At 37.6% G+C, this 11,892-nt stretch overlaps 3 protein-coding genes across 4 annotated transcripts in view; all 3 read left to right on the plus strand.

Annotated features, from left to right (window-relative positions):
• The window catches only part of LOC116024900 (probable thimet oligopeptidase), a 7,599-nt gene extending 4,933 nt beyond the window's left edge, over positions 1 to 2,666 (plus strand). For both annotated transcript variants that reach the window (XM_031265933.1, XM_031265931.1), the window contains exons 14-20: positions 917 to 1,014; positions 1,108 to 1,153; positions 1,449 to 1,545; positions 1,680 to 1,753; positions 1,831 to 1,935; positions 2,036 to 2,116; positions 2,363 to 2,666. In XM_031265933.1, the coding sequence (XP_031121793.1) occupies positions 917 to 1,014; positions 1,108 to 1,153; positions 1,449 to 1,545; positions 1,680 to 1,753; positions 1,831 to 1,935; positions 2,036 to 2,116; positions 2,363 to 2,482 (621 nt within the window). In that variant the 3' untranslated portion in view covers positions 2,483 to 2,666. The remainder of the gene's footprint in view (positions 1 to 916; positions 1,015 to 1,107; positions 1,154 to 1,448; positions 1,546 to 1,679; positions 1,754 to 1,830; positions 1,936 to 2,035; positions 2,117 to 2,362) is intronic.
• Positions 2,667 to 3,848: 1,182 nt separating this feature from the next.
• Positions 3,849 to 8,080, plus strand: LOC116025265 (serine/threonine protein phosphatase 2A 57 kDa regulatory subunit B' theta isoform-like). Its single transcript, XM_031266433.1, has 2 exons — positions 3,849 to 5,942; positions 7,510 to 8,080. The coding sequence occupies exons 1-2, from the start codon at positions 4,746 to 4,748 to the stop codon at positions 7,858 to 7,860; spliced, it is 1,548 nt and encodes a 515-aa protein (XP_031122293.1). The 5' UTR covers positions 3,849 to 4,745; the 3' UTR covers positions 7,861 to 8,080.
• Positions 8,081 to 9,408: 1,328 nt separating this feature from the next.
• LOC116026146 (probable carboxylesterase 16) lies at positions 9,409 to 11,782 on the plus strand. The gene is made up of 2 exons (XM_031267601.1): positions 9,409 to 10,246; positions 11,022 to 11,782. Exons 1-2 carry the CDS (start codon positions 9,525 to 9,527, stop codon positions 11,560 to 11,562), a joined length of 1,263 nt encoding a protein of 420 aa, XP_031123461.1. The 5' UTR covers positions 9,409 to 9,524; the 3' UTR covers positions 11,563 to 11,782.
• Positions 11,783 to 11,892: the final 110 nt, after the last annotated feature.

Below are 11,892 nucleotides of genomic sequence, written 5' to 3' on the forward strand. Positions count from 1 at the left end.
GGGGGGGGGGGGGGGGGGGGGGGGGGGGGGGGGGGGGGGGGGGGGGGGGGGGGGGGGGGGGGGGGGGGGGGGGGGGGGGGGGGGGGGGGGGGGGGGGGGGGGGGGGGGGGGGGGGGGGGGGGGGGGGGGGGGGGGGGGGGGGTGGGTGGGTGTTAAATTCAAAATTTCCAACTTATGAAATGATCATGTTTTTCAAATTTTGTAAATACAAAAACATATTGAGCTTCACTTATATAATCACCATTAGTATTTATGAACTTCCTACTCATGTACCTTATCCCCCCGCGCGGGGCTACCTTCACCTTACCACAACTAGATTCATTATTATCATCACTTTATCCCCTATATTTGTTTACCCTAACTTGCATCTACCTTCCTCAACTCAATATTATTGTCATTTACCACTGGTGTTTGCATTTTTATATGAATAAAACAATTGGATCCAAATAATTTATTTTATAAATTGGAAAATAGTTTAATTTGAATATACTTTTTAGTTTTCCAAGAAAAAAATGAGAACTTGGAAAAGTTTGAGAAATTGGAGATGAAAAGTAGAAAACAAAAAATTGTAACTAAACAAGCTCAGTTTTGTTTGCTCATATATACCCACGATTAGTCCGTTGAATATTGGCCAAAGTTTGAATTGAATACTTTTTGGGTGCATTTAAGAGGGTTGAGGGTTGAACCTGTGACCTATCTAGAGTTATAGATTCACACCACTCAATCAGTCGATCATAAGGCTTTGGCAAAGTTTCAATTGACTATAAACCTACCTTTCAAGTTTCAAGTAGCATTTTAGTTTTGTTTCCCCTTTTTCTTCTTTGTTGCATATCTTTTTCTTCAAATCCAAGCATTAGTCTATATTTCACCATAACTAAGCTTATGCCTCTGTTATTTGATGCTGGTGAACATTCAGATACATCACATATGCAATCGTGCATCATTCCCCAAATTCTCTGGGTTGCGCCTGGATCCTGATTTTGTCGAGATTCCTGCCTTGCTGTTTGAGAATTGGTTTGTTTATTGCCAACTTTGTTTGTGGATATTAGATTATTAGATAGTTAAATTCATTTGTTCCTGCAATCAAATTGTACATCTCTGTGCTAGGTGTTACGAGAGCCTCTGCTTGAAGCTGATATCTGGTTTCCATCAGGTGATGCACTGATGCATATGTTCAATTTGCAATTTCTCTTTTATTTTCCCATTTCCTGTATACTGGCTAAACCAGTGCCTTATATATTACTTCCATTTTTCATTTCCTCTCATCCTATCATCTATAACATCTTTGTCTGAAAATTTTCCTTGGCTAAACTCTTAAACAATTTACTGTATTCTCATGTATGTAATTAGGCTTCTAATTTGAAGCTTTTGGCTATCAAGAAGCCAAAAAAGGAAAAAAAAAATTATAGAATGTTACTAACATATATCTGGTAATGTGTGGTTATTAGGATATCACAAAGCCTATCAAGGAGGAACATTGTAATGCACTCAAGAAATGGAGATATTCTTTCTCAGCATTGAAATTAAAACAGGAGATATTTTATTGTAAGTTTGTTTAGGAGACAACTTATAGCTTCATTATCATCTAAAGTTGGATTTCCTGTCGTGAGGCGGCACATTTACTGCTGACAGTGACTATCCCCCTATCATTTGCTGAGGTTGAATGTGTCTGCTGTCAGGTCTTTTTGATCAAATTATTCATTCGACTGAGAATGTTGATATAATTGGGCTATTCAAACATCTCTACCCGAAGGTATGTGCTTCCAAAGGTGTCGGGCTGTTTATGGAATCCCTAAGCTTTATCTGCTAATCAGTTTTCTATCTCTCCAGGTTATGTTAGGTTTACCAATGTTAGAAGGAATTAATCCAGCTTCGTGTTTTCCCCAAACTGCTATTGGCTATGAAGCTACTTGCTACAGTCGGATATGGAGCGAGGTTGGATATCCCATTTCTCCCAAAGCTTTTCCCCATTAATACCCATACATATATGACTAGCTAGGATACCTTTCTGACAAATTTTCTTCGTTCCTAATAGGTTTTTGCAGCTGACATATTCACCCAGAAGTTTCGGGATGATATTTTTAACCAACAATCAGGCTTGCAATTCCGGGACAAGGTAACCCACCAAGTGCACTCTTGAATATGATAACGCCCTGCAATGAAGTTTGTCCTTTTTGTTCCTGAACTAATCTCTAAAATTCACTAGTCTAGATATTCATTAGTTGTGATCAACAACCAGGCTTGCAATTCAGGGACAAGATATTCCCGTTTTCTTGAAGGACAGGCTTTCTAGATATTCATTAGTTAATCATCAATTCATCATTGCATCGATGGTATTTGAATTCTCATTATTATGTTCCAGGTATTGGCTCCCGGAGGAGGTAGTGATCCCATTCAACTGTTGTCAGATTTTCTTGGGAGAGAGCCGTCAGTACAAGCGTTTCTGAGTAGCAGAGTTGATTCAAGCTCGTTTTTATCTTGATGGAGCAAGGTGATTTTCTTCGTTCAAATCCTGTATGATTTAATAGTTAGCAAAAATTCGGCATTTTCACCCCTTTATTGTTTTTTGCACAAGCAGTATGTCGCAAAAATACTGTGGGTAAATTATAATTCTATACAAATTATAATGTATTAATATGCTTTTCATGGAGGTTTTTTTGTGCACCCATTATATGAGTTCATTAATATATGAATACTAAGTACTAACACTTCACATGCCTGATGGGCGAGGTGTTGATTGAGCATATAAGTGGTATAAAATACGGAGTATAAAACATCAATACAAGTAATATTAAACGCAACAAATTAAGTTTAAAAATAATAATAAAATACTCAATGGGGAGTTTTTGAAGGTTTTTTGTGTTGCGTTGGAGGAAAGAGGAGCTGATGTGGTAGACTAATATAAGAGAAAGAGAAAAATTAAGTTCTTCTACAACAATTTAATTTCTTTTAATTAAAAAAAAACATGCACAATGCTTGCACGGAGGTTGCCTTGTGCCAGGTTGCCTTGTGGGCACGTGAAGAGCACGCTCATACTGGGCAACTAAAATTGTTGCCAATTAAAATTAGTAGAAGATAATTGATGAATTAAATGTAATTTTTGTTTTTTTTTTAAATAATTCTAATTAAAAGATCATTCTATTTTCTTTTTATACACAAAAAAGGGACACCTCAAGCTTAGCCAACTAATTATTTAAAATAAGCATTCTTCTTCGTCAAGACACGTTTGAGCAATTTGCCATTGCAGCCATTCTAAGGAAAGAGGAGAATCATTCCTCACTACACCCCTTATGATGGAAAAGAGTCTCCCACAAGCACTCCTTGCTAGATTCTCTAGAAAGCTCAAGTACTAAGGTGTGCTCATGTCTTTTCTAATTAGCTACTTGACAACGACGGACTGCAGAGTCAAATACTATTATAAACTGTTTAATACTTTTTGTTCACGTAAACTAAAGTCGTTTAAAAATACTTTGAATCTCAACGCGTTTACCACACTACAAACCAATATTACAAGAGAAATCCTCACTAATTACCAACACTATCCGGAGCAACCAATATTAAAATAAACATTTTATTGTGAATAATCATTAATTTTCACATTCTATTTTACAATTTACAAAATAATTTAAAAAATATTCCCACGTGGCCCCACAATTCTACGGAGTATATATTTTCCATAAGCACGGGCATAAATAAATAAATAAAACAGGGAAATACGGAGTAGTTATTAAAATATTAACAAAAAAAGAAAATTGAAAACCACAAAAAAGACCAAGAAGACTATTACGGTGCCGTTTTGCAGAAGCTCACAAAATTTGGGTCAGATTAAGGAAACTAATCTCTACGTAAAGAAGAAAGAAAAATTTGGCCGAGTCAACAAAAGGCATCGAATGCAAAAAAAAAAGAGAAAAGACAAATCAAGAAAGCCCAGTAATCAGAACCGTCTTCTAAGTCTAAGGTGCTTTCGATTTCAACGTTTTCCGCTTCGTCTTTCGCTGTAAGCATCATCGCCGATACTTCTCTCCGCCACCCTCGAAACCCACAATCTATTACATACGCTTTACGTGTATTTACAATAATATATTTCTGTAGAATTTGTGTGTATAGCCTGTCTGTTTGTGTAAGAATCTCTGGGTGTTTATTGATTTCTGGATTGATATCTTGGGGTATTGTTAATTTGTGAGAAAAAATAAGGGCGGGGTGGGAAAGCGGAAAGGTTTTCTTTTGTGAATTCTGTTTTAAAGCGGTTTGCTCATTTTCATTGTATTGGAGAGCCTCGAGTGAAAAAAAGTTTGGAATTTTGAGCTTGGGGTTTGATGGGAAACTTGGAATTATGAGCTTGGGGTTTGATGGGAAAACTAGGAATTTTGAGAAGGGCATGGTTGTAAACTAGGGATTTGGTTTGATTAAGACGTTAGTTTTCTTTGTTGATACTTTTTGGTCAAAGTTGTTATTTAGATGAAAAAGGGAATGCTTTTCCTTCTTCCTTTGATCATGGAGCTTGCTTCATATCTTTTGGATGAAAGTAGGGTCTGGGGTTCTACCTTTTGATGAGAAATTAGAATGTGTTGTCATACTGTGGTTGTTTATTTATAGCTAGCTCTGTTTTCCTGTGTCATAACTGTGGATAAAAGAGCGATCGGGGGGACGGGGATCATTAATGCCCTTGTTCAGTTTTGATTGCACTTTGAGTTTAGTTTTATAGTATGCTTTTGTGGTGGGGGGTGGACTTTAGGGTGTGAAATATGATCAAGCAGATATTTGGTAAGATCCCTAAGAAGCAGCAAAAGTCGGGTGGAAACAATACCTCCGATTCAAATGCTTCAACGAGTTCGAAGAGAAGTGATGGAGGCAGTAAGAAGCAGGGGGGTTCGTCCAATACTGTTATTTCATCTCCTTTTTCTGTTTCCAATACGGGACACAGTACTGGGGATGCGTTTAACCGAGATGTGAATTCAAAAATAAATAGGAATGCTGTTGTGGCTGTATATGAATTATTGCCAAGTTTCAGAGATGTTCCTAGTTCTGAGAAGCAGAGCTTGTTAATCAGAAAGCTGAACATGTGTTGTGTTGTCTTTCCATTCAATGATCCTACAAAGAATCTCAAAGAGAAAGAGGTCAAGAGACAGACATTATTGGAGCTTATGGAGTATGTTACTTCTGCCAATGTGAAGTTTACAGAAACAGTCATGCTAGAAGCAGTGAAGATGGTTTCTGCAAATTTATTCAGGGAACTCAAACCTCAACCACGAGAGAACAAGGTGGAAGCTTTTGATGTTGAAGATGATGAGCCGGCCATGGATCCTGCATGGCCACATTTGCAAATTGTGTATGAATTTCTGTTGCGATTTGTTGCATCACCGGAAACTGATGCAAAGCTTGCCAAACGCTACATAGATCACTCATTTGTCCTCAGGTTTCTTGATCTTTTTGACTCTGAAGATCCAAGAGAAAGAGAGTATCTGAAAATTATAGTACATCGCATCTATGGGAAGTTTATGGTACACAGGCCTTACATACGCAAAGCTATAAACAACATATTTTATCGCTTCATTTTTGAGACTGAAAAGCATAATGGTATTGCTGAACTATTGGAAATTTTGGGTAGCATCATCAATGGATTTGCTTTGCCGCTGAAAGAGGAGCACAAACTTTTCCTTGTGAGGACATTGATCCCCCTGCACAAGCCAAAATGCTTACCTATGTACCATCAGCAGTTATCTTATTGTATTACACAGTTTGTGGAAAAAGATTGCAAGCTTGCTGATACCGTTATTAGGGGATTACTAAAGTATTGGCCAGTGACCAACAGCTCAAAGGAAGTTATGTTCCTTGGTGAACTGGAGGAAATCTTAGAAGCAACTCAACCACCTGAATTCCAACGTTGTGTAGTGCCTCTATTTCACCAAGTTGCTCGCTGTTTGAGTAGCTTTCACTTCCAGGTAATTGATTCGTTGCATTTGCATAATCACTGCTGCTTTTGTAAATCTTTTCGTGTTTGAACAATTCTTTTATGGCTAAAACTTCTAGGTCATTATCTTGTACTAAAGTATACATTACATTCTATTTGCTTCCACTGAAAAACATTCTTAAAGAGCCCACTCATTGTAGCTTTATATTCTTAAGGTGTTAGAAAAAACTTCCAGTAGTTGAATTCATCCCCACATGGACATTTTGCCTTCTGGTTAGGGTATATAGGGATTGATAATTTCAGGACATAAAAGAAGTTAGTGATTGGAGTTAATTATTGTTCATTGATTTTCGCTCTTTTTTGTTTTCGTTTCTTTTGGGGAGTGGAGGTTATGGGCTGGGTAGGAACAGTCAATGCAATCATGATAAGTGTTCCGAGTTCATGAAACCAAGTATGCTCCCCCCTTAAAAGTGATATATACATGATTGCAATAAAGGTGGTTAGGTGTTGCCTTAAAACATGTAATATATTGAAACTGGCATGGCAACATGTTCCAGAAAATTCGGGTGGCAGTTGTTTTGAAACGTGGATGTTGCTTAAGGTCATTGTTGGGTTTCCAATTTGTAGTAATGAGTTATGAAATGCGTAATCTTAGTATGTGGTTGGAACTTATGACCTATGTTACTTGGATCCTTCATTAAAGCTCAGGTTAGTGTTATATAGGGTCGATGATGGGGTTAGTTATAACTAGTGTAAAATTGGTAAACTGGGGGAGGATGGAAAATGGAAGCGAGGGGAGGGTAAAGCATTGTTTTTTTTTTTTTTTTTGAAAAAACAAATGAGGCTAAATGGGCAGTTTATCCCATCCTTGGATTGCTTTGAGACGAGCAAAGGTTCACCACTCCAACCACTAGAATTTTCAATTGGGAGGGTAGGGGTCTGGTGGGACCGGTGGTAATTGTCTATAGTTCTCTATGCAGATAGTGCAATGCAGGCATATTTTTCAGTCGAACTTTGAGCATCCTAGCCAGGGAACCTATGCAGAATTGAACTTTCCCAAAAAGGCGGTTCCTGTTAACCTAAATACGATATCAACCATAAGCTTTGCGAATATATGCAGAATATAAAGAATCTATAAACTCATCTGTATGTTGGGTGAACTCGGAGATCCAATAAAAGATTAGAAATGAAAAATTACTTTGCTTTTTCTAATGCAAATTCTTGTTTCTATGACTGCCACAAAATGTTTAACTGTGTAGTTATGATTCATTTCTAATACAGTATTATATATACTTCTTATGGATTAACTATCCAACTTCTAGGTTTCTAGCACATAAGATCCTCTTGATTTGGATCCAAGTTCCTTTTTTTTTTTTTTTTTTTTTTAAATTTTTATTTACCCACAAATGGAAACATTTCACTAGTGTTCATATACCGTATACTGTGAGGGTCTAGGCCTGAACTCCTCTTCTGATGAGATAGCAAATAATATTTCCATCCCTCCATGTTGAAGGTTAAGTAGTGTCTTCATTTTTGTCTCCCGTGCCTCTATTTGTTCTTTATATGATTTTGGAGACTAATCGGTATCTTTTGTACAGGTGGCAGAGAGGGCTTTGTTCTTATGGAACAATGATCACATTGACAGTCTAATAAAACAACACCGAAAGGTGGTCCTGCCTATTATCTTCCCCGCACTGGAGAAAAATGCCAGAAGCCATTGGAACCAGGCTGTCCATTGTTTATCGCTCAACATTCGCAAGGTCTTCTATGATCTCGACCCCGATCTGGTGAAAGAGTGCTTGCACAATTTCCAGGAAGATGAATCAAAGGAAGAAGAGGTTAGGTCAAGACGCGAAGCCCAATGGAAACGCCTGGAAGAACTCGCGGCAAAAAACGCTGCGAGTAATGAAGCTGTACTCGTGCCTGGGTTAGGGATTCCTCGAACTTGATCCCCGGGGGGGCTTTTAGATTTCCGCTTTCTTGGCTTTTAATTGTATTTTCTTGAAAGCTTTTTTGTTATCAGAGAAAAAAAAGTTGCAGCTGAGGTGAGTTGTCAAAGGGAATAGTTGTGTTCCTGTTCTGAGTTCTTTTCCCTTCTCAGCTGCTCTCTGAGGATTATTATTTATTCATTCACATTTATATATAAATCTCTCTCTCTTGCTCTCTCTCTCTCTCTATCTCTCTCTATATATAAATGCAAGTTTGAAGCTTGTACTAGGCACAGTGTTCAAATCTCTCTAAGTTTCTGCATATTTTACTCTCCACATTCATGCCTTTTTGTTTCTCCTTGTGGTTCAAATGTAGACACTACTGGAAAAAATTTTTTTTTTTTTTTTTTTTTGTTATAGCAAAATAAATTGCAAGATGTGTCTCAATTGACATACAGACTCCTAAATACTTGTGCGTTAGCTCCATAATAAGACTAAATATATATTAAATTCGAATCTTATATTTTGCAGTAGTTAACAAAGCAACATTTATAAACAATTGTAATAACAAGACTAAATATATATTAAATTCGAATCTTATATTTTGCAGTAGTTAACAAAGCAACATTTATAAACAATTGTAATTTAAAGAGTTAGAAATGTACGATGAAACATTTTCATAGGAAAATCATTATTGTATTAGTTGAATGGTTTGAATGTTGATTATTTTAACATTTGAAAATTTTCTAGATCAAATTATGGCATTATTGACAATGAATTATGTAGGTATAGTATAACCACATGGAATGCTTCTGTAAAATCCAAAATCCTAAAGTCAAAAGGAATAAACATTATTCAATTCATGGACTCATTACTTTCCCATCATCTTCAAAACCAAGTTTTATATAAATGACCAGCAAATAATAGCTTAGTACACCTATAATCTAGCTAATTTACTTTTTTTTTAATAAAAAAAAATATAAATACATTGAATTTAACAAAATAATTATAATATTTCAACCAAATTAAAATATCAATATAACTTTTAATGCACTAATAACGGTTAATATATCTTTTACGGTAATACATAACTGCATTTATAAAAATTTAATAAAAAAAAAAGTTATGAAGTACAAGAAATATAGAGTAGTAATGAATATTCGTATCTAGTACGAACAAATATTTGACCCAGTCGAAAAAGATAGACCATCCTAAGTCGATAAATAACTATACAAATGATCAAATTTGAGACATTATAATTACTAAGTTAATTGTCCGATATACTAAGCTAGGACCATTATTATTATTATTATTATTAATAAATTATAACTCGTGTTTATAAGATATTTAAAAAAAACAAAAGAAAATATTAGACGCCGTTTAGTCGTTAGATCTGGAAAAGTAAAAAAATGAGAACGTGTACTAGAAGGAGGCTGCGAAAGCAGGCCATGCCACCTCGTCCAAGCTGACAGCTGCAATGACGTGTCGGCGGAGAACACGGCAATATTCCACGTCATCATATCAAAATATTTCTTTTTTAAATGAAAGATTCAAACAAAAAATGGAAGCTTCTGAGATGTATGACTCCGTCTGAAAATTCAGAGATTTGAATCTCTCATTCAAAAACCCTAATTCATGTATATATTGATGTGTGTATACCCTCCTGATGCTAATGCATTTCGGAGATGCCGAGCGTGACAGTGAAATTATACAGCGTTTTGTTCAAATTCTTGCTTAAGCGCCGATTGCAAGCCTTGAGCGAGTATCTGATCAGCCCCAATTCGGATCCTCTATACGGCGTCGTTACCCGCCCCGACGAGGCCATCGCCGCCGCCAACCCCAGCTTCAGTGACGACGGCGTCGCTACCAAGGATCTCCACATCGACCCCTTGACTGCTCTCTCCCTCAGGATTTTCCTCCCAGATTCAGCTGTCGCTTCGCCTACCGCAATCCCGAAGCTGAAAGCTAGGGTTTCGTCGGGGAATTTGAGCTCAAGGAAGGACAACGGTCTGATTCAAGGATACGGAGGGTATGTGCCGGATAAGAACGCGCGGAACTGCAGGAAATTGCCGGTGATTTTGCAGTTTCATGGCGGTGGATGGGTGACTGGGGGCAGTGACACCGCGGCCAACGATTTGTTCTGCCGGAGAATCGCCAAATTGTGCGATGCTATCGTTATAGCCGTCGGATACAGGCTGGCGCCGGAGAGTCGTTATCCCGCGGCGTTTGAGGATGGATTGAAGGCGTTGAATTGGCTCGGGAAACAGGCGAATTTAGCTGAGTGTAGCAGGTCATTTGTGAATGGGAGGATGGTGAGCAGTGAAGATGGGAGAAGAAGACAAATAGTTGATGGCTTCGGATCCTCCATGGTTGAGCCTTGGTTAGCTGCCCATGCCGATCATTCTAGGTACGATCACCTTTCATTTGCAATATTCAATTCTTGTATAACTTTAATCTTAGTTCTTTAATTGGCAATCTTTCATTATTGATGACCTAGCACTTGTAAATTGTGTTGAGATTAACGAGAACAATAAGACCAAATTTACCAATGTGCTTAAGTCCATGAGTTGCAAGCAATATATTTTTATGCAACTCTAAACATATATATGTATAAAATTACATATGAGACATACACATCAAATTGTTTTAGAGAAGATCCTTTCTTTGAGCTAAATCTCAGTTTGAGTGTATTGTGATGAACTAGCAAACTAGTTACAAGTTAATCTGAATGTGCCTCTTTAAATATAACCTAAATGTTCTTAATTCTTGGTTCCCAAACGTGATCCTTTTGGATTTTGCTTGCAAGGACTTGAGATCCAGATGACCATAGAATGTTTGGGCACTTCCCGTCTATAAAAGTGTTAAACTACCTGCAATCTTTGGTACTGAACTCAGTAAGACCTGGGGTGTTTGAATTCTGATTTAGGTTGGGTTGGAAAAGGTTTGATTTAGTTTAGTGTCGAACAATTACTGTATACCATTTGCAGACCTACTTAGTTGTGTTGAGATTAGGGAGATATTAGCATAGAAAGAGGGTGAAGCTTGGCACAAGTAATTTGCTGAATAGTGAATCAGTGCTTTCCTAGTATTAAAGTCAGCTTTCTTTCCCCTTGTTTTGATGGTAATTGGTAAGTATTACTGTATTAGCTATCCTGTAACACAGTTGTCTTATAATCTTATAGGTGCGTTGTCCTTGGAGTCAGCTGTGGTGCTAATATTGCAAACTATGTCACGAGATATGCTATTGAGGCTAGGAAGCATTTGGATCCCGTGAAGTTGGTGGCTCAAATCCTTTTTTATCCTTTCTTCATCGGAAACACTCCCACACGTTCTGAGATTAAATTGGCTAATTCCTACCTCTATGACAAAGCTATGTCCATACTTGCATGGAAGCTTTTCTTACCCGAAAAAGAGTTCAGTTTGGACCATCCAGCTGCCAATCCGCTTGTCCCTGTACGAGGGGAGATTCCTCTCAAGCATATGCCGCCAACACTCACAGTTGTTGCAGAACATGACTGGATGCGGGATAGGGCAATTGCATACTCGGAGGAACTTAGAAAAGCTAACGTGGATGCCCCTCTTCTCGATTACAAGGATGCAGTCCATGAGTTTGCTACCCTCGATGTGCTGCTCAAGACACCACAAGCCCAGGCTTGCTTAGAGGACATTTCTATATGGGTCAAAAAGTATATCTCACTCAGGGGCCATGAATTCTCTTATTGAATAAACTAGCCAGTAAGAGATATGAAGTGATCATTGGGGCAAACCAGAGCTTGTTGTGCCATAGATCAAATCTTCTTTGATTTTCTAGCAAACAATGGAGAGAGACGGGCGAGTCGAGAACAAAGAGACTGTTGTAGCATCAAAGACTAATTTGACAAGCTGGGATTCTTGATCACTTATCTGTGCATTAGCCACACTGCCTACAGGGCCTAGTTCAAAATTTTCAAATCATACTTTTATGTATCATATACATGGTAGGTTGTCAACATAATAGACTTTTTTTTTTTTTTTTTTTTTTTTTTTTTTTTTTTTTTTTTTTTTTTTCCCACC

This window comes from Ipomoea triloba, chromosome 7 (genome assembly GCF_003576645.1).
Source record: "Ipomoea triloba cultivar NCNSP0323 chromosome 7, ASM357664v1".
In the NCBI taxonomy this organism is placed as follows: Eukaryota; Viridiplantae; Streptophyta; class Magnoliopsida; order Solanales; family Convolvulaceae; genus Ipomoea; species Ipomoea triloba.

Bases quoted from the DNA above. Each gene is read 5' to 3' on its own strand.
- LOC116025265 (XM_031266433.1), top strand. From the start codon at position 4,746: ATGATCAAGCAGATATTTGGTAAGATCCCTAAGAAGCAGCAAAAGTCG. The intron at 5,943-7,509 runs GTAATTGATTCG...TCTTTTGTACAG, and splicing joins TGAGTAGCTTTCACTTCCAG to GTGGCAGAGAGGGCTTTGTT.
- LOC116026146 (XM_031267601.1), top strand. From the start codon at position 9,525: ATGCCGAGCGTGACAGTGAAATTATACAGCGTTTTGTTCAAATTCTTG. The intron at 10,247-11,021 runs GTACGATCACCT...ATAATCTTATAG, and splicing joins GCCCATGCCGATCATTCTAG to GTGCGTTGTCCTTGGAGTCA.